The following is a 23,009-nucleotide window of genomic DNA, read 5'->3' on the forward strand; positions in this document are numbered from 1 at the left end:
AGTGTAATCTGCAACAGACAATAGTTTGTTTGCAGAGACACGGTTGGCTCATAAATTGGGCGAAGTTGTCCCTGGTTCCGTCACAACGGATGACTTATTTGAGGGCTGTGTTGGATTCGGGTCTTCAGAGAGTAATTTTACCTCTCAACAAAATATCCAAAATTCAGTCAAGTATTCAAGAGCTACTACACATTCAAAGGGTATCCGTTCACGCAGTAATACATGTGATGGGATTGATGGTGTCTACATTCGACATGGTGGAGTATGCTCAGTTCCACTTGAGGCCTCTGCAACGTCTGATCCTTTTCCAGATGGAATGGTTTTCATCAAACAATAAAAACACAGACTATGATCCTTCCTCTGGAAGTAAGGAGGTCATTAGCCTGATGGCTACAGACATCTCATCTGGACAAAGGGAGACCCTTTTGGATATCGGATTGGGAAATTCTGACAACAGATGCAAGTCTTCAGGGCTGGAGAGCAGTGTCGGGAAAAATTTGCTTCCAAGGACAGTGGACCAAGGAAGATAGTTGCCTGCTAATAAATATATTGGATCTTCGGGCCATATATATATGGCACTCATTCAGGCAAAGGACATCCTAAAGGGAAACCAGTTCAAATTTGCTCAGACAATGCAACTGCATTAGCGTACCTCAACGATCATGGAGGAATTCGCAGCCAAAGAGCAATGAAGTAGGTAAGCCGCACGTTAAGGTGGCCAGAATTTCATCATCCAGCCTTGACTGCAGTGTTCATTACGGGAGTCCTAACCTGGGAAGCGGATTTTCTCAGTCGAAACGCCATTCATGCAAATGAATGGGCTTTACACCCTGAGGTCTTCCAGGTTCTGGTAGACAAGTGGGGGTTACCGGAGGTAGACCTCATGGCATTCCGTCAGAACAACAAAGTTCCCATGTACAGGTCAGGAACAAAGGATCCCAGTGCAACCTTTGTGGATGCCCTGTCAGAGAGATGGGAATTTCGTCTGGCCGATGTGTTTCCTCCAATCGCCCTGTTGCCTAGGGTGATGAGAGAGGTAAAACAGGGAAAGGGTGCCGTGATACTAATAGCTCCGGCTTGGCACAGAAGACATTTGTACACAGATCTGCTGAGGCTGTCGATGGATGCTCCATTTCTACTCCCTCAAAGTCCAGATCTACTGTCACGGGGTCCTTGCTATTACAAGCACCTGTATCGACTGTCTTTGATGGCGTGGCTCTTGAGACTTCCATTTTGAAAGCAAGAGGATTCTCACAACAGGTAAATCAAACAATGCTCGGAGCAAGGAAACCATCCTCAGCTTGCATTTATCACCGAATACGGCAAATCTATATTCAATGGTGCAGTGACCGGAAATTTGACCCTAGGTCTTTCAGAGATTCCAGAGTCCTAGCATTTCTTCAGGCAGGAATGCACAAAGGGTTATCGGTGGCTTCCTTGAAAGTGCAGGTGCCAGCATTGACTGACTGTATAGTTCCAAAAGAAAATTGGTAACCTGCAGAATGTTCGCACTTTCTTCCAGGAATGCTTCACATCCAACCTCCCTTTGTTCCTCCTGCAGTACCTTGGGATTTAAGTTTTGTCCTATAGGTTCTTCAAGTTGCTCCATTTGAACCATTAAAACAAGCGGGTGGTTGACAGCTAAAGCTCTCTTTCTACTGGCTATTGCTTCAGCTAGAAGAGTTTCTGATTTAGGGGCGTTATTATGTTGCTTTCCTTTTCTGATTTTTCTCTGACGTCCTAGTGGATGCTGGGAACTCCGTAAGGACCATGGGGAATAGCGGCTCCGCAGGAGACTGGGCACAAAAGTAAAGCTTTAGGACTACCTGGTGTGCACTGGTGGCTCCTCCCCCTATGACCCTCCTCCAAGCCTCAGTTAGATTTTTGTGCCCGGCCGAGAAGGATGCACACTAGGGGCTCTCCTGAGCTTCTTAGTGAAAGTTTAGTTTTATGTTTTTTATTTTCAGTGAGACCTGCTGGCAACAGGCTCACTGCATCGAGGGACTAAGGGGAGAAGAAGCGAACCTGCCTGCTTGCAGCCAGCTTGGGCTTCTTAGGCTACTGGACACCATTAGCTCCAGAGGGACCGAACACAGGCCCAGCCTCTGAGCTCGGTCCCAGAGCCGCGCCGCCGGCCCCCTTACAGAGCCAGAAGCAAGAAGAGGTCCGGAAAAATCGGCGGCAGAAGACATCAGTCTTCAACAAGGTAGCGCACAGCACTGCAGCTGTGCGCCATTGTTACTCAGGCACACTTCACACTTCGGTCACTGAGGGTGCAGGGCGCTAGGGGGGGGCGCCCTGAGCAGCAATGTAAACACCTTGGCTGGCATAAATACACCACATATAACCCCCAGGGCTATATGGATGTATTTTAACCCCTGCCAGAACTCACCAAAAAGCGGGAGAAAAGGCCGCCATTTTCCATCACAGCTCCGCTGGAAGGACGTCTCCCTGACTCTCCCCTGCAGTCCTGCACTACAGAAAAGGGTAAAAAAGAGAGGGGGGCACTAATTTGGCGCAGTTTTAATACTAACAGCAGCTATAAAGGGAAAAGCACATTTTATAGTGGTATTCCTGTCTATATATAGCGCTCTGGTGTGTGCTGGCATACTCTCCCTCTGTCTCCCCAAAGGGCTAGTGGGGTCCTGTCCTCTATCAGAGCATTCCCTGTGTGTGTGCGGTGTGTCGGTACGATTGTGTCGACATGTTTGAGGAGGAAAATGAGATGGAGGCGGAGCAATTGCCTATTATAGAGTTGTCACCCCCTAGGGAGTCGACACCTGAGTGGATGAGCTTATGGAAGGAATTGCGTGACAGTGTCAGCTCTTTACGACAGACAGTTGACGACATGAGACAGCCGGCTACTCAGCTTGTGCCTGTCCAGGGGTCTCAAACGCCATCAGGGGCTTTAAAACGCCCGTTACCTCAAATGGCAGACACAGACACGGATACTGACTCCAGTGTCGATGATGAGGAGACAAACGTGACTTCCACTAGGGCCACACGTTACATGATTGAAGCAATGAAAAATGTATTGCATATCTCTGATAATACAAGTACCACTAAAAAGGGTATTATGTTTGGTGAGAAAAAACTGCCTGTAGTTTTTCCTGTATCCGAGGAATTAAATGAAGTGTGTGATGAGGCGTGGGTTTCCCCCGATAAAAAACTGATAATTCCTAAAAGGTTATTGGCATCGTACCCTTTCCCGCCAGAGGATAGGGCACGTTGGGAAACACCCCCTAGGGTGGATAAAGCGCTCACACGCTTGTCTAAACAGGTAGCACTACACTCTCCTGATACGGCCGCCCTAAAGGAACCTGCCGATAGAAAGCTGGAGAATATCCTAAAATGTATATACACTCACACGGGTGTTATACTGCGACCAGCAATCGCCTCAGCCTGGATGTGCAGTGCGGGCCTGGCGTGGTCGGATTCCCTGACTGAAAATATTGATACCCTAGATAGGGACAGTATATTACTGACTATAGAGCATTTGAAGGATGCATTTCTATATATGCGTGATGCACAGAGGGATATTTGCCGACTGGCATCAAGAGTTAGCGCGCTGTCCATTTCTGCAAGAAGAGGTTTATGGACGCGGCAGTGGTCAGGTGATGCGGATTCTAAAAGGCACATGGAAGTATTGCCTTATAAGGGGGAGGAGTTATTTGGGGTAGGTCTATCAGACCTGGTAGCCACGGCAACTGCTGGAAAATCCACATTTTTACCCCAGGTAGCTTCTCAACCTAAGAAGACGCCGTATTATCAGGCGCAGTCCTTTCGGCCCCATAAGGGCAAGCGGGCAAAAGGCGCCTCATTTCTGCCCCGTGGCAGAGGGAGAGGGAAAAGGCTGCAACAAACAGCCAGTTCCCAGGAACAAAAGCCCTCTCCCGCCTCCGCAAAGTCCTCAGCATGACGCTGGGGCTTTACAAGCGGACTCGGGCACGGTGGGGGCCCGTCTCAAGAAGTTCAGTGCGCAGTGGGCCCACTCGCAAGTGGACCCCTGGATCCTTCAGGTGGTATCTCAGGGGTACAAATTGGAATTCGAGACGTCTCCCCCTCGCCGTTTTCTAAAGTCTGCTTTACCGACGTCTCCCTCAGACAGGGAGGCAGTATTGGAAGCCATTCACAAGCTGTATTCCCAGCAGGTGATAATCAAGGTACCGCTCCTACAACAGGGAAAGGGGTACTATTCCACACTATTTGTGGTACCGAAGCCGGACGGCTCGGTAAGACCAATTTTAAACCTAAAATCCTTGAACACTTACATACAAAGGTTCAAATTCAAGATGGAGTCACTCAGAGCAGTGATTGCAAACCTGGAAGAAGGGGACTATATGGTGTCTCTGGACATCAAAGATGCTTACCTACACGTCCCAATTTACCCTTCTCACCAAGGTTACCTCAGGTTTGTGGTACAGAACTGTCACTATCAGTTTCAGACGCTGCCATTTGGATTGTCCACGGCACCCCGGGTCTTTACCAAGGTAATGGCCGAAATGATGATACTCCTTCGAAGGAAGGGAGTTTTAGTTATCCCTTACTTGGACGATCTCCTGATAAGGGCAAGATCCAGGGAACAGTTGGAAGTCGGGGTAGCACTATCTCAGATAGTGTTGCGCCAGCACGGTTGGATTCTCAATTTTCCAAAATCGCAGCTGATCCCGACGACACGACTTCTATTCCTAGGGATGATCCTGGACACAGTCCAGAAAAAGGTGTTTCTCCCGGAGGAGAAAGCCAGGGAGTTATCCGAACTAGTCAGAAAGCTCCTAAAACCAGGCCAAGTCTCAGTGCATCAATGCACAAGGGTTCTGGGAAAAATGGTGGCTTCTTACGAAGCAATCCCATTCGGCAGATTCCACGCAAGAACCTTCCAGTGGGATCTGCTAGACAAATGGTCCGGGTCGCATCTTCAGATGCATCAGCGGATAACCTTGTCTCCAAGGACAAGAGTGTCTCTCCTGTGGTGGTTGCAGAGTGCTCATCTTCTAGAGGGCCGCAGATTCGGCATTCAGGACTGGGTCCTGGTAACCACGGATGCCAGCCTGAGAGGCTGGGGAGCAGTCACACAGGGAAGAAATTTCCAGGGCTTGTGGTCAAGCCTGGAGACATCACTTCACATAAATATCCTGGAGCTAAGAGCCATCTACAATGCTCTGAGCCTAGCAAGACCTCTGCTTCAAGGTCAGCCGGTGCTGATCCAGTCGGACAACATCACGGCAGTCGCCCACGTAAACAGACAGGGCGGCACAAGAAGCAGGAGGGCAATGGCAGAAGTTGCAAGGATTCTTCGCTGGGCAGAAAATCATGTGATAGCACTGTCAGCAGTGTTCATTCCGGGAGTGGACAACTGGGAAGCAGACTTCCTCAGCAGACACGACCTCCACCCGGGGGAGTGGGGACTTCACCCAGAAGTCTTCCACATGATTGTGAACCGTTGGGAAAAACCAAAGGTGGACATGATGGCGTCCCGCCTCAACAAAAAACTAGACAGGTATTGCGCCAGGTCAAGGGACCCTCAGGCAATAGCTGTGGACGCTCTGGTAACACCATGGGTGTACCAGTCAGTGTATGTGTTCCCTCCTCTGCCTCTCATACCCAAGGTACTGAGGATCATAAGAAGGAGAGGAGTAAGGACTATACTCGTGGCTCCGGATTGGCCAAGAAGGACTTGGTACACGGAACTTCAAGAGATGCTCACAGAGGACCCGTGGCCTCTATCTCTAAGAAAGGACCTGCTCCAGCAGGGACCCTGTCTCTTCCAAGACTTACCGCGGCTGCGTTTGACGGCATGGCGGTTGAACGCCGGATCCTGAAGGAAAAAGGCATTCCGGATGAAGTCATCCCTACCCTGATCAAAGCCAGGAAGGATGTAACCGTACAGCATTATCACCGTATTTGGCGTAAATATGTTGCGTGGTGCGAGGCCAGGAAGGCCCCTACAGAGGAATTTCAACTGGGTCGTTTCCTGCATTTCCTGCAAACAGGACTGTCTATGGGCCTAAAATTAGGGTCCATTAAGGTTCAAATTTCGTCCCTGTCGATTTTCTTCCAGAAAGAACTGGCTTCAGTTCCTGAAGTTCAGACGTTTGTCAAAGGGGTACTGCATATACAGCCTCCTTTTGTGCCTCCAGTGGCACCTTGGGATCTCAATGTAGTTTTGGGGTTCCTAAAATCACATTGGTTTGAACCACTCACCACTGTGGACTTAAAATATCTCACATGGAAAGTGGTAATGCTGTTGGCCCTGGCTTCAGCCAGGCGTGTGTCAGAATTGGCGGCTTTATCCTATAAAAGCCCTTACCTGATTTTTCATACGGACAGGGCAGAATTGAGGACTCGTCCTCAATTTCTCCCTAAGGTGGTTTCAGCGTTTCACCTGAACTAGCCTATTGTGGTACCTGCGGCTACTAGGGACTTGGAGGACTCCAAGTTGCTGGACGTAGTCAGGGCCCTGAAAATATATGTTTCCAGGACGGCTGGAGTCAGAAAATCTGACTCGCTGTTTATCCTGTATGCACCCAACAAGGTGGGTGCTCCTGCTTCTAAGCAGACTATTGCTCGTTGGATTTGTAGTACAATTCAGCTTGCACATTCTGTGGCAGGCCTGCCACAGCCAAAATCTGTAAAAGCCCATTCCACAAGGAAAGTGGGCTCATCTTGGGCGGCTGCCCGAGGGGTCTCGGCTTTACAACTTTGCCGAGCAGCTACTTGGTCAGGGGCAAACACGTTTGCTAAATTCTACAAATTTGATACCCTGGCTGAGGAGGACCTGGAGTTCTCTCATTCGGTGCTGCAGAGTCATCCGCACTCTCCCGCCCGTTTGGGAGCTTTGGTATAATCCCCATGGTCCTTACGGAGTTCCCAGCATCCACTAGGACGTCAGAGAAAATAAGAATTTACTTACCGATAATTCTATTTCTCGTAGTCCGTAGTGGATGCTGGGCGCCCATCCCAAGTGCGGATTGTCTGCAATACTTGTACATAGTTATTGTTACAAAAATCGGGTTATTATTGTTGTGAGCCATCTTTTCAGAGGCTCCTCTGTTATCATGCTGTTAACTGGGTTCAGATCACAGGTTGTACGGTGTGATTGGTGTGGCTGGTATGAGTCTTACCCGGGATTCAAAATCCTTCCTTATTGTGTACGCTCGTCCGGGCACAGTGTCCTAACTGAGGCTTGGAGGAGGGTCATAGGGGGAGGAGCCAGTGCACACCAGGTAGTCCTAAAGCTTTACTTTTGTGCCCAGTCTCCTGCGGAGCCGCTATTCTCCATGGTCCTTACGGAGTTCCCAGCATCCACTACGGACTACGAGAAATAGAATTATCGGTAAGTAAATTCTTATTTTCTTCCAGATAGAGAGGTTCTTAGAACCAAATCTGGTTATCTTCCTAAAGTGGTGTCTAAATTCCACCTTAATAAAGAAATTGTTGTCCCGGCCTTCCAAGGGCCGGACCTTTCTACGGGAGATGCATCATTGGACGTAGTCCGTGCTTTAAGGATCTATGTGGATCACACCAGTGCCATCAGAAAGATAGACACTCTTTGTTCTCTACGGATTTCACAAGAGAGGATGGCTTGCTGACAAGCAGACACTGGTGAGGTGGCTTCGGATGACGATTTCAGAAGCATATTATCAAGCTGCTTTCCCAATTCTGGCTAATGTCTCTGCTCACTCTACTCATAAGGTAGGTCCATCATGGGCAGCACAACGTGGTGCTTCAGCTGAACAGATATGTAAGTCAGCAACATGGTCTTCCATTAACACTTTTTTATTAGACATTATGCCTTTGATACCTTTGCCTCTCAGGACGCTGAATTCGGGCGAAGGATTCTTCTGTCCAATCAGAAGCATCCCCACCACTAAATTTGCTTTGGGACATCCCAATGTTTATCCTGTGGATAACCTGTGGACCCTGCAGGAGAAATAATAGTTATGGCAGACTTACCGTTGATAACTCTATTTCTCACAGTATCCACAGGGATCCTACTCTGACGCACCTGATTTAAGGATCCTTTCACATACTAACCTCTTCCTTCTTGTACGGAAAGGTATGCATGTGTGGTGTTCTTGCCTGATTAGGGCTCTCTGATGCTCCTGTCTTGAGCAGGGGACTGGCGCGTTGCATTCTGGGAGGCCGAAAGCTTTGATCATTGGTGCCAGTCCACTGTTGCTACCTCATATCCCAGTGTTTATCCTGTGGATACTGTGGACTTAGGAGAAATAGTTATCAACGGTACGTCTACCATAACTAGTTAATAATTATTTCAGGTTATTTCTAGGAGTTTCCACTACAGAATTATGCTGTTTTCATGAAAATTGGTTCAGTCGTTTTTGCGCCAACTTGGAACAAACAGACAGACACAATGTTCTTAGAATATTAGTATAGCTTTCCATGACACATTGGGAGAAAAAGAGTTTAACCAAGATCAAATAACATTCAAAACAAATCTGAGAAAAAAAATATTGAAAAGCATTAATCAGGAAAAGATATAAGAAGACTTCATAGACTCGTAATATCCTCTGCAGAATGTTGTACAGCTAATTTCTCTAGAGCAGGAATTCATTAACGCTGAGTAACCGGTAACCGTACAGCAGGGGAGCTTGTTTTGGTTTACACCAAGAGTGGTTTAGCAATGCTGAGAGTCCCAGTCATCCATGTCAGCAAGGGAAAAACTGTCCATAGAGCGCATATAATACAGCGGTAAGCACTGCATGGGACTACACATACAAACATAAACTGTTGCAGGTCATGCTGGAATCTGTGGTTCCACAGAAGCTGCAGTGACACACATTGCCTACCCCTGGTATTATGAAAGGAATCTTGACGCGTTTGCCATACTGCATGTCACACATTCAGTTTCCATGTGGAGATAGATTCTACGGATTCAAAGTCCTCCAGGAGTGGTCCAAGTCTTATTCAATTGGGAATCTGTGAAGTCATTTACAGGGATCTTGTAAAGATTCCAGCAGTCGCGATCCCGATACCATCTCGATTTTCAAATTACCATTTGGCAACAGACCTCATCCAACCAGATGGAAAGTGAACAGTATTGCAAAGAAACAAGGTTGCAATCCACGGCGGGAATGTAATAGGGTGGGAGAATCTGAAAGTGAGAGCTTAAAGAAGCAATCATTTACATAGCAAAACCAGGTTGATTTTGCCATGTAAATGATTGCCACTTTAAAAAAAAAAAAAAAAATGTGAGAACTCTCTCAAATTCTCTTACTTTCTGATTCTCACACCCTATTACATTCCCCCCACATATGCAAACTGGCAGAGGCTTACCCATATAGAGAAACAACAGTAATTGCAGATGCTTAAGACAAGTTCTACTCAAACTAATCCGATTAATTGTGTGATTTTGCTAAAATACAAAAAAATATATAAATATATATATATAAATAAATATATATATATATATATATATATATATATATATATATATATATATATATATATATATATATATATATAATGTAAAAAAAAAAAAAAACAATTGTGACCGGCACTCCTACAGCAAGGATTGAATACCTGGGTGCCTTCCCGTGGCACTGCAAGGCCCAGCAGACAAGGTAAGGTGATGGGCGGCACTCCAAAGGATTTTCTATGAATAAAACAGCTCACCAGGCCGATTAGCGTGTCGCTAATCGGCCTGGTGAGCTGTTTTATTCATAGAAAATCCTTTGGAGTGCCGCCCATCACCTTACCTTATATATATATATATATATATATATATATATATATATATATATATATATATATATATATATATATATATATATATATATATATATATATATATATATATATATATGTATATATAAAATTAAGAAAGGAAAAATAGCTTTTATATATACTTTTTTCATTACAGGTTACAGAGTAGTTTGTTGATCAGTGATGACCACTCTTTAGTAAATATAATTTGATTCAAATTGATATAAGAAAATGTTAAAAACTCCAAATGGCGCAAATCATTTTTACAGCTGCTGTATATGACCGCAAGCACCGGTTTAATTTGTATTAGTTAATTTCTGTGTCACGGGTAACTTTCACCATGAATAACAAGATTGATGCCTCTCGCCAGCATGGAATTTGCACTCTATAGGTTCCCTGTGTAAGGGTTCAGAGCCTGCCCTAACCAATATGATGCCCTAGGCAAGATTTTGGCTGGTGCCCCCTATCTCCGCCGCTAGTTCTGCCTCTGACCCTGCACCCCTTTCCCAGCACCATCACCCCTCACCCATAGCAGTCCTTATTTTGGTGCTCCTACCGCCTGTATTTAAATAGGAACAGTGCGCACATTTGGCGCACAGCCCCAAAAGGGGCGTGTTCTTGCTGGGAAGGGCCATGGCCACACAATAGTACCCCCAGTTCAAATTACACTACACAGTAGTGCAACTTTATTGACATTATATCATGCAATAGTGTCCCTAATTCACGTTGCATCACACAGTAGTACCACTTTACCTTATAAACATTACTCCTCACAGTAGTGACCCTTATTCACATTACATCACACTGAATTGCTCCTTATTTACATTACACCACACCATAATGCTCTTTATTCACAGACCACACAGTAGTGCCCTTTCTATACGTTACGCCACACATTAGAGCACCTTATACACATAATGCCACACATTAGTAATGCCTTTATACACATACCACACAGTATTGTCCCTTACACACATGCCGCAGATTATTAATGCCCTTATACACATGACACACACAATGCTCCTTACACGTATGCCGCACATTATTAATGCCCTTATACACATAATGACACCTAGTGCCCTTACACATATGCTGCACATTATTAATGCCCTTATACACAGAATGACGCACATACAGATGGAGCTGCGCTCATTGCGCATGGCTGCAGATACAGCTACAGTCACACACAATATAGGCATACCGCATATCATTTCTCTGACGTCCTAGTGGATGCTGGGAACTCCGTAAGGACCATGGGGAATAGCGGGCTCCGCAGGAGACTGGGCACTCTAAAAAAAGATTAGGTACTATATCTGGTGTGCACTGGCTCCTCCCTCTATGCCCCTCCTCCAGACCTCAGTTTGAATCTGTGCCCGGCCAGAGCTGGGTGCTCCTAGTGGGCTCTCCTGAGCTTACTAGAAAAGAAAGTATTTATTAGGTTTTTTATTTTCAGTGAGCTTCTGCTGGCAACAGACTCACTGCTATGTGGGACTAAGGGGAGAGAAGCAAACCTACCTGCTTGCAGCTAGTTTGTGCTTCTTAGGCTACTGGACACCATTAGCTTCAGAGGGTTCGAACACAGGCACCTGTCCTCGATCGTCCGTTCCCGGAGCCGCGCCGCCGTCCCCCTTGCAGAGCCAGAAGAACAGAAGCTGGAAGACGACGAAATCGGCGGCTGAAGACTCCTGTTCATTAAGGTAGCGCACAGCACTGCAGCTGTGCGCCATTGCTCCCAGCACACTTACACACTCCGGTCACTGTAGGGTGCAGGGCGCTGGGGCGCCCTGGGCTGCAATTGAGGTACCTTTTGCACTAAAACATACATATATACAGTCTAGCACTGTATATATGTAAAAACCCCCGCCATTATTTTACACTGAAAGCGGGACAGAAGCCCGCCACTGAGGGGGCGGGGCCTTCTTCCTCAGCACACCAGCGCCATTTTCCCTTCACGGCTCCGCTGGAAGCACGCTCCCCAGGCTCTCCCCTGCAGTATCCAGGTACAAGACGGGTTAAAAAGAGAGGGGGGGCACATAAATTTAGGCGCAAATCAATACAAACAAGCAGCTATTGGGAAAATCACTTATTAGCAGTGTAAATCCCTGTGTTATATAGCGCTGTGGTGTGTGCTGGCATACTCTCTCTCTGTCTCCCCAAAGGACTTTGTGGGGTCCTGTCCTCAGTCTGAGCATTCCCTGTGTGTGTGCGGTGTGTCGGTATGGCTGTGTCGACATGTTTGATGAGAAAGGTTACGTGGAGGCGGAGCAAGGGCAGATAAGTGTGGTATCGCCCCCGTCGGGGCCGACACCTGATTGGATGGATATGTGGAAGGTCTTAAATGACAATGTAAACTCCTTACATAAAAGGTTTGATGACGCTGCAGCCTTGGGACAGCCGGGGTCTCAGCCCGCGCCTGCCCAGGCGACTCAGAAACCGTCAGGGGCTCATAAACGCCCTCTATCTCAGATGATTGACACAGACGCCGACACGGAGTCCGACTCCAGTGTCGACGATGATGAGGCACATTTACAGTCTAAAATGACCAAGGCCATCCGATACATGATTATTGCAATGAAAGATGTATTACACATTTCTGAGAGTAACCCGGTTAATACCAAGAGGGTTTATATGTTTGGGGAGAAAAAGCAGCCAGTGACTTTTCCCCCATCTGATGAATTAAATGAATTGTGTGAAGAAGCGTGGAGTTCCCCTGATAAGAAATTAGTGATTTCTAAGAGGTTACTGATGGCGTACCCTTTCCCGCCAACGGACAGGTTACGTTGGGAAACATCCCCTAGGGTGGACAAGGCGCTGACACGCTTATCCAAAAAGGTGGCCCTGCCGTCTCAGGATACGGCCGCCTTAAAGGAGCCTGCGGATAGAAAGCAGGAAGCTATCCTGAAGTCAGTGTATACACACTCTGGTACTCTACTGAGACCTGCTATTGCTTCAGCCTGGATGTGTAGTGCTGTAGCAGCGTGGACAGATACTCTGTTAGATGACATAGATTCCCTCGACAGAGATACTGTTTTGCTAACCCTTGGCCATATCAAAGACGTCGTCTTATATATGCGAGATGCTCAGAGGGACATTTGCCTGCTGGGCTCTAGAATTAATGCTATGTCCATTTCTGCCAGGAGGGTCTTATGGACTCGGCAATGGACAGGAGATGCTGATTCTAAAAAACACATGGAGGTTTTGCCTTATAAGGGTGAGGAATTGTTTGGGGACGGTCTGTCGGACCTCGTGTCTACAGCGACAGCTGGAAAGTCCACTTTCTTGCCTCAGGTTTCCTCACAGCCTAAGAAAGCACCGTATTATCAGGTGCAGTCCTTTCGTTCCCAAAAAGGCAAGAGGGTCAGGGGTGCATCCTTTCTTGCCAGAGGCAGGGGTAGAGGTAAGAAGCTGCACCATGTAGCAAGTTCCCAGGAACAAAAGTCCTCCCCTGCTTCCACTAAGTCCACCGCATGACGCTGGGGCTCCACAGGCGGAGCCAGGTGCGGTGGGGGCGCGTCTCCGAAACTTCGGCAGCTAGTGGGTTCGCTCACAGGTGGATCTCTGGGCTATACAAATTGTATCTCAGGGATACAAGCTGGAATTCGAAGCGACTCCCCCCCGCCGTTACCTCAAATCAGCCTTGCCAGCTTCCCCCATGGAAAGGGAGGTAGTGCTGGCGGCAATTCACAAGCTGTACCTCCAGCAAGTGATTGTCAGGGTCCCCCTCCTTCAACAGGGAAGGGGTTACTATTCCACAATGTTTGTGGTACCGAAACCGGACGGTTCGGTGAGACCCATTCTGAATCTAAAGTCCTTGAACACTTATATAAAGAAATTCAAGTTCAAAATGGAATCGCTCAGAGCGGTTATTGCAAGCCTGGAAGAGGGGGATTTTATGGTGTCGCTGGACATCAAGGATGCTTACCTACATGTCCCCATTTACCCACCTCACCAGGTGTACCTCCGTTTTGTGGTACAGGACTGCCATTACCAGTTCCAGACGTTGCCGTTTGGCCTGTCCACGGCACCGAGAATATTTGCCAAGGTAATGGCCGAAATGATGATACTCCTTCGGCAGAAGGGAGTTATAATTATCCCGTACTTGGACAATCTCCTCATAAAGGCGAGGTCCAGGGAGCAGTTGTTCATCAGCGTAACACACTCTCAGGAAGTGTTACTACAGCACGGCTGGATTCTGAATGTTCCAAAGTCGCAGCTGATTCCTACGACGCGTCTGCTTTTCCTGGGCATGATTCTGGACACAGAACAGAAGAAGGTGTTTCTCCCGGTGGAGAAGGCCCAGGAATTAGCATCTCTGGTCAGGGACCTCCTGAAACCAAAACCGGTATCTGTGCATCACTGCACGCGAGTCCTGGGAAAGATGGTGGCTTCATACGAAGCCATTCCCTTCGGCAGGTTCCATGCAAGGATCTTTCAGTGGGATCTGTTGGACAAGTGGTCCGGATCGCATCTTCAGATGCATCGACTGATCACCCTGTCCCCCAGGGCCAGGGTGTCTCTTCTGTGGTGGCTGCAGAGTGCTCACCTTCTCGAGGGCCGCAGGTTCGGCATACAGGACTGGGTCCTGGTGACCACGGATGCAAGCCTCCGAGGGTGGGGGGCAGTCACTCAGGGAAGAAACTTCCAAGGGCTGTGGTCAAGTTTGGAGACTTCTCTACACATAAATATACTGGAATTAAGGGCCATTTACAACGCCCTGAGTCAAGCATAGTCCCTGTTTCGAAACCGGCCAGTGCTGATTCAGTCGCCCATGTAAGCCGCCAGGGCGGCACAAGAAGCAGGATGGCAATGGCGGAAGCCACAAAGATTCTTCGATGGGCGGAGAATCACGTGCAAGCACTGTCAGCAGTGTTCGTTCCGGGAGTGGACAACTGGGAAGCAGACTTCCTCAGCAGACACGACCTCCACCCGAGAGAGTGGGGACTTCATCAGGAAGTCTTCCAACTGATTGCAAACCGATGGGAACTGCCACAGGTGGACATGATGGCGTCCCGCCTCAACAAAAAGCTAAAAAGATATTGCGCCAGGTCAAGGGACCCTCAGGCGATAGCTGTGGACGCCCTAGTGAAACCGTGGGTGTACCAGTCGGTATATGTGTTTCCTCCTCTTCCTCTCATACCAAAAGTACTGAGAATAGTAAGAAAGAGAGGAATAAGAACAATACTCATTGTTCCGGACTGGCCAAGAAGGACTTGGTACCCGGAACTGCAAGAAATGCGCACAGAGGACCCATGGCCTCTGCCTCTCAGACAGGACTTGCTGCAACAAGGGCCCTGTCTGTTCCAAGACTTACCGCGGCTGCGTTTGACGGCATGGCAGTTGAACGCCGGATCCTAGCGGAAAAAGGCATTCCGGATGAAGTTATTCCTACGCTGATTAAAGCTAGGAAAGACGTGACAGCAAAACATTATCACCGTATATGGCGGAAGTATGTTGCTTGGTGTGAGGCCAGGAAGGCCCCTACGGAGGAATTCCAGCTGGGTTGATTCCTGCACTTTCTACAGTCAGGGGTGACTATGGGCCTAAAATTGGGGTCCATAAAGGTCCAGATTTCGGCCTTATCCATTTTCTTTCAAAAAGAACTGGCTTCACTGCCTGAGGTTCAGACATTTGTTAAGGGAGTGCTGCATATTCAGCCCCCTTTTGTGCCACCAGTGGCACCCTGGGATCTTAACGTTGTGTTGGATTTCCTGAAATCCCACTGGTTTGAGCCACTTAAGACTGTGGAACTAAAGTATCTCATGTGGAAAGTGGTCATGCTGTTGGCCTTAGCATCGGCTAGGCGTGTGTCAGAGTTGGCGGCTTTGTCATGTAAAAGCCCATATCTGATCTTCCATATGGACGGCAGAATTGAGGACTCGTCCCCAATTTCTGCCAAAGGTGGTGTCATCGTTTCATTTGAACCAACCTATTGTGGTGCCTGCGGCTACTCGGGACTTGGAGGACTCCAAGTTGCTGGACGTAGTCAGGGCTTTGAAAATATATGTTTCCAGAACGGCTGGAGTCAGGAAGACTGACTCGCTGTTTATCCTGCATGCACCCAACAAGCTGGGTGCTCCTGCTTCAAAGCAAACTATTGCTTTCTGGATCTGTAGCACGATTCAGCAGGCTCATTCTGCGGCTGGATTGCCGCATCCAAAATCGGTAAAAGCCCATTCCACGAGGAAGGTGGGCTCTTCTTGGGCGGCTGCCCGAGGGGTCTCGGCATTACAGCTTTGCCGAGCTGCTACTTGGTCGGGTTCAAACACATTTGCAAAGTTCTACAAGTTTGATACCCTGGCTGAGGAGGACCTTGTGTTTGCTCATTCGGTGCTGCAGAGTCGTCCGCACTCTCCCGCCCGTTTGGGAGCTTTGGTATAATCCCCATGGTCCTTACGGAGTTCCCAGCATCCACTAGGACGTCAGAGAAAATAAGAATGTACTCACCGGTAATTCTATTTCTCGTAGTCCGTAGTGGATGCTGGGCGCCCGTCCCAAGTGCGGACTCTCTGCAATACGTGTATATAGTTATTGCTTCAATAAGGGTTATTGTTATGAGCCATTCGTTGAGTGAGGCTCAGTTGTTGTTCATACTGTTAACTGGGTAAGGTTATCACAAGTTGTACGGTGTGATTGGTGTGGCTGGTATGAGTCTTACCCTGGATTCAAAATTTCCTTTCCTTGTAATGTCAGCTCTTCCGGGCACAGTTTCCCTAACTGAGGTCTGGATGAGGGGCATAGAGGGAGGAGCCAGTGCACACCAGATAGTACCTAATCTTTTTTTAGAGTGCCCAGTCTCCTGCGGAGCCCGCTATTCCCCATGGTCCTTACGGAGTTCCCAGCATCCACTACGGACTACGAGAAATAGAATTACCGGTGAGTAAATTCTTATTTTTAATCAGCAGAAGCTGCTTATGCCCCTTGGCCTTCCAAATACCCTAGGCATTTTTCCTAGTTTGCCTACACTTAGGGCCGACTCTGCAAGGATTCTTAAGAATTGTCAGAGGACGTGTACCATTTTATTATGTTAAGGGAGACCCGCCCCTACCAGCATCCTAACCCTCTCCCCGCAGCCTAAACCTGCCTATCCCCAGCCCCCCCCCCCCCCCCCCCACCAACCCACACGGCTTACCTGTTTGGCGACACAGAAAACAGTTGATTGGGATCCCGACGGTCAGGATTCTGGTGCTGGGATTGTGTCCCTAGTCGGGATGCCAGCATCGGCATTTTGAGCAGTGCCGGGATTCGGTCATCAGTATTTCGACTGCCGGGATCCCAACCCCCGGGATCCTGACCGGATCCTATCTGTACAAAGAATTTTTTTTTTTTAGAAATATACTTCTAGGAACTATTTATGAATATGGAGACGAATATAATTTTTTTCTGTAATTTTTGTCTGTTTGTTCCGGCATCAAGCAAAAACTACTGGATGAGTTTGGATTGTGTTTTCACTATTGTATCAGTGACCTAGAAGGAAACCGAGGTATGTATGATCTCGATGTGACATCAGGGAGAGGAGCAATAAAGGAAAAAGCAGACACTTGACATTCGGGCACTGAAAGTTGGTGTTTTCGGTGCTAATTCAAGTATTGCAACGGAATTCAACTTAAGGTGACTGCTCTGTAGAAGAACCTAATTGAGGCAGAGATTCTAATGGGATGTGGCGCAGGTGAGACTGCAATTATACCGTGTATAGCCCCTGCAGTTTCCTGTGTCTGCTTCGCTACTGTATGACTATCAACAAGTCACAGGGGCAAATGATCAGGGCTGCATATGTAGATCTCAGGACCAGCTGCTTCTCATGAGCAGCTTTATGTGACAGGTTAGTAGCCCAAAGCATCTTTTTGTGTTAATTCCTGAAGGAAAAACTGCAAATATTTACAAAGAAGTTTTGTGAACAATGTGTACAATGTCAAATATACATCACAATATTAAATGGCACTACTGTCTTATTAGTTCCGCTGAGCAATAACAGAAAGCGAAACCTCAGGCAAATGCTATATAATGCTAGATAATATAAAACATCTTTGGCCACTAAACAATTTCTACTTATTTTATTATTTTTATTTTCATATATCCTTTTCTTATTCCGGAGTCAGAATTCTTTTGATAAACTTCATTTTATTACAGGCTCTATTACGACAGCAAATGGTTCGGCTTTAGTGAAGCTTGGGAACTGCACTGTAATCTGTGGCATTAAAGCAGTAAGTCCAAATCTATTTCTCTTCTAAACTGAAAGTTGCGGTTTGTGTTTGGAAATTACAGATTCCTGGTAATGTCTCCTTTATGTTCATTTCAAAGTTGATGTCGCAATCTATATTTAAATGGATAAAAAGGATTTGTTTGAAAGGGCGTATAATCTCCAGCTCCTAAACCTTATAAACTCTGTATTTCATATACCTTCTATTTAGGAGTTCACGACCCCTGCAATAGATGCTCCTAAGAAGGGATACATTGGTGAGTAAATGTTAAACTAACCCCCTCTCTCTGTCAGTAGCCCCATTAAGTCCCAGTAACCTCATTAATAGGGTTGTCCAGTGACTTGTAAAGAGGCAGTGCGTGGGAGCTGAATACTGGTGACAGCTAGGCTTGGTGGTGTAACTGTAGGGAAGCCTAAATCTAAGGTATTGTCAAATATATACATTAAATAACAATGGATGATACTTTACAGATTTAAAAATGTGTTGCCATTATCCTTTCACCATCATCATTGTCCGCTCACTGTTTACACCCAGCCTTTCTGGAGTTTGGCACAATCCAAGGCTATCGGAGTAAATGCGCTCCTAATGCATCAATAGATAATGTTCCAGATTCAGGGATAATTGAACAAAGGCTTGTTACTGTTGATCTGTTCCTAGAGAGATGTGGCTGTGATGCCATTTTCCTAGTAAACCTATATGCTGCATATATCCCAGATTTTCCCTATGTCTCCCCCCGTGTCTGCATATACTGCAGGATTGTACATGTGTCCGTGACAGTCACATCAGTAAGCTGTGTGTAGACACAAGTACATGCTTTCCAAAGTAGATAATGGAACAGTTGGAACAGCCTCTTGTTACTGTCTTCCCTGCTCCACCGTCTACCTTACCAAAATGACATTAAAATGTTATTGTCATTGAGCAAGACATAGGGGGAAATGTATCAAATCTTGGAAAAGTAGAGAAGTTGCCCATAGCAATGAACTTCTAACTCATATTATAGACTGTGTTAGATAAAGAAATAGGAGCTGGTTGGTTGCTACAGGTAATTTCTCCACTATTTCTCTCTCAAAGGTTTGAGGAATCTCATCCTGTGTGAGCCCTGCACGATTAGTGGGCGTTCCCTCCAGTCAGTGTTCTTTTAGGAACGATAGATATAACAATAATAACTGTATATTTTTCAGCGCAAAAATAAAATAAGTTAATACTAGGTTGCTAACCAATTGGATTATATTGAAGCTGCTCCCATACTCGCTACTGAGCACAACAATACAATGAGATACACAGTATCACAAGGGAGTGCTAAACTTCATTGGTCAAGACAATTTATTATAAAAAATATTATTATTAAAATCAATGTAATATTAAATAAATGACACCATAAAATACCACTGCATACTTAACAGTCCATATTACCACCAATATGTGTTCCACAGACAATATACAATTGGAGATCCAGTACAGGATATTAAGCACAGCCAAGTGCTATTTGTAGCTCCAAAAGAAGGCTAGTTATTGAACGGCTGGTGTGCTGATGTAAGTATAAGAGTAGTGCAGCCAATGCTGTATAGATGTGGCTCACACAAAGCTTTTAAGAGCACACCGGACCAATGCTTTCAAATGCACTCCCCACCGCCAAGCAAAGTCTCACCGCTGCCGCTTGTGTGTCCCAGCAAAGCCGGCTTTTGATGTAAAAGGTCCGATGGTACGGGATGATTGCGGCTGTTCGTCAGTATTAGCGAGGATGGGAAGCATGTCTCCGGGTTACAGCAGATGGATTAATGCAGGGTCGCCTCTAATCTGTGGGTGGTTAGGGCCGTAAAAAATGCAGTGGGTATATCCCTTAACGCGTTTCTCCGTGCTCATATGTCAAACCGTTTCATCAGAAGGTAAGAAATGGTTTTAAAGAACCAATAACCAATCGGTTAGCAGCCATGATTGTTACTCCAAAGGTGTGCAAATAGAGAGCACCTGGCAATTAGTTTTAGCCACACGGTGCAAACACATATAAACGTCATCCTATTTCTTCCAATAATGTAAGGACTATAACAATCACAAGATAATATAATAACATCACAAATAATGGCAACATATATTGTCACAAATAAAAATTGTGATCAATAAAAGCAAAAAACAGCAACATGTTTATTTATTTATTTATGGTTGGGAGAGACACAGGTGGACCGTAGTAAACATAGAACCAATCAAGTTCATATAGAACAGAGAGAGTCTCTTTGCTATCTGAGCAGATAGCTCAGTGGTCTAGTGCTCTGTATCGTTGCACAGACCAACTGGGGTTTGAATCCCAGTTAGACTCGCTCAATATTTATTAATTATTTTTTCTAAATTCTTTACTTTATTTTAATTTGTTTTAATTTAATATATCGACACAACTTGAGATGTATAATAAAAAATGCAGTAAATTTAATGCAATAACTTAGATTATTATACCACAATATTTACTCTAAATGCTAAAATGCATTAGATCTAAAAGAGTTCTTATCTATATATAAACATTGGGGGAATAGACCCAAGGGAAGGAAGAGCAATGTGGGAAAGGAAGAGGAAAAAAAGGGGGGGAGCGGATTATATGAGAGATCAGATGTTATTCATTTGTTATTGTTGTTATCTATTTCTCTTCTAAACTGAAAGTTGCGGTTTGTGTTTGGAAATTAAAGATTCCTAGTAATGTTTCCTTTATGTTCATTTCAAAGATTAGTGGCCGTTCCCTACAGTCAGTGTTCTTTTAGGAACAAATTGCAGAGAACTTTGTTGGTGCATTATATAGGACAGATCTTTAGGAGAACTGTACAACGAAAAATGTAGTACGAATGTATTCAAATGAAGAATATTGCTAGATATAAATATATATCATATTTGGCTCTTTTAAATAAAAAAAAATGTGTATATATAAATATGAAGCAGTCAATTTACCTACAATCAAAATACCGATAACCATTGACCGATGGTCAAAATACCGACATTAAGAAATGTCGACACTGTCAACATACTGACATTTAAGATGTCGTCCGGTCAAAAAATCAACACAAGTTTTTCAGGATTTTTTCTTTGAAACCTACTTGTTCATACTTTACCATCCCAGTGGACGTGGAGGGGGAATACAATAGTGTGCCGAGCGCAGTGAGGCACCGTGCCCGGAGCATGGCGAGCACAGCGGTACACTTATACGAAGTAACCTATGTTGACATACACACCCAAAAAAATATGAAGAACTTGTGTCGACTTTTTGACCCGTCAACATTTTAAATGTCTATTTTGACCATGTCTGTATTTTGACCATGTCGACATTTTAAATGTCTGTATTTTGACCATGTCTGTATTTTGACCGTCGGGATTTTGATTGTAAGTAAATCATACTGATCCCATCCCTAACAGTGATGGGCAACAGGCGGGCCTCAGAGCCGCTTACTTGCTTACCCCAGCCACTTCCTGCTTGCTTCATTTGTAATGCTTATTGTAAAGTAGTGCTGATATATAGATAGGTATTGCTTTCATTGATCAAATGTATTCATTTAAATTACTATTGGGAGTAAGAATAATGTGCGGCCATTTTGAAGTTTAGACGGACGCCCAGTGTGGCTCCCAAAGTGGATCAGGTTGGCGATCACTGCTTTAGAGGGTTTGATTAATTTCCTCCTCGGTTACTGTACCTAAGTGATCATAGAAAATAACTTTTTCATAGTCTATATTAGTCTTCTCAAGTCCATTATGACTATAACCCCTCTATATAAACAGCCATTGTGTTTGATCATAGACCTAACACAGAAATGAAATTTCCTCTGAGACCATCACTGTTCTGTATTTTCAGTTCCTAATGTAGAGCTCACCCCATTGTGCTCCCCCCGGTTCCGCCCCGGACCTCCTGGAGAAGAGGCTCAGGTTGCCAGCCAGTTCATTGCAGATGTCATCGAAAAGTAGGAGTCTATAATAGGTTATATAATATATGTTGTATAATAGTGTGGGTTTCTCTAGCTTCCATAAGGGATATTTGGGAAAACTAGTACGATGGGGATTTAAATTTCTTCGACTGGGTGTGCTGGCTCCTCCCCTCTATGTCCCCTCCCACAGGCAGTTTAAAATAAAGTGCCCTCAGGAGAGGATGCACATCTCTGCAGCTCCAGAGAGTTTTCTTCAATTTCTTTTAAAACTTTTATTATTTTTGGTATGCTGTCTGGGCAACAGCATACCTGCGCCATGGGAGTTAGGGGTGGGGGTGGGGGGCGGTCACCGCCTTTACGAGATGCAGAGCCTCTTCCTCGCTGCAGGAACGCTGTCCTGAGGGGCGGTTGTTTAGCGGGGCACTGTGCCTTGGCTGTCACAGCCGCCGCACGCCACTAATGCTGCCTGATGGTGACAGCGGTGGTGAGTACAATCCGGGGGGCCCCCTGGTTCAAAGTGTGGCTGACCACGGGTGCGGCATACGGGACCCTCCCTGGGGCGTCCTGCTAGGATCCTCCGTGTGTAAACTGGCACAAAACTGCTTGACTAGCACTTGTGTGATGTTTTAAGCTGTTTAGGAGACTTTGCCAGTATATAAAATATGTACAGCTCCGGCGCCGTTGGAGCTTCCTCAGAGCGGGAATTGGGGCGTTTTGGTTCCTTCTTCTGCTTACTGCAGCCATCTACAGCACACGCACAGTGATTCCTGCCTCACAGACACGCTGGAAAACTGGTACAGATTGCAGCAAAGGGGGAGAGCCGCTTGTGTGCACTATCCTGAGCATATTTAGGATTGCAATTGTTAGGAACTTGCATAAACCCAGGATCTCTGCCATTCACTCGGAGCTTCTGGGTTTGTTTGGTAGCAACGGAGAGCCAACAAAATATCTCTAATTAAAAGCAACCAATGTCATGCAGCAGAGGTTTCAGCATTATTTTATGTACTGATAAAAGATAAGGATTGGGGTGCCAACCGAGGCACCCCCATAAAACTTCCAGTTTTATAATATAGTTTTGTTTTTTAAAGAGGAAAACCCTTTTGATTCTGGTTCTGTATGTGGTACTTGGAGTGGCAGCACCATATGAGTTGTTCCATCATCCACATATTGCAAGTACTGTGCACCAATG

At 46.0% G+C, this 23,009-nt stretch overlaps 1 protein-coding gene across 1 annotated transcript in view; it reads left to right on the forward strand.

Annotated features, from left to right (window-relative positions):
- Nucleotides 1–23,009, forward strand: part of EXOSC8 (exosome component 8) — a 116,177-nt gene that overhangs the window by 36,660 nt on the left and 56,508 nt on the right. The window contains exons 4-6 of the mRNA XM_063951851.1: nucleotides 17,854–17,927; nucleotides 18,135–18,180; nucleotides 21,751–21,856. Of these exons, the coding sequence (XP_063807921.1) occupies nucleotides 17,854–17,927; nucleotides 18,135–18,180; nucleotides 21,751–21,856 (226 nt within the window). The remainder of the gene's footprint in view (nucleotides 1–17,853; nucleotides 17,928–18,134; nucleotides 18,181–21,750; nucleotides 21,857–23,009) is intronic.

This window comes from Pseudophryne corroboree, chromosome 2 (genome assembly GCF_028390025.1).
Source record: "Pseudophryne corroboree isolate aPseCor3 chromosome 2, aPseCor3.hap2, whole genome shotgun sequence".
NCBI classification, from domain to species: domain Eukaryota; kingdom Metazoa; phylum Chordata; class Amphibia; order Anura; family Myobatrachidae; genus Pseudophryne; species Pseudophryne corroboree.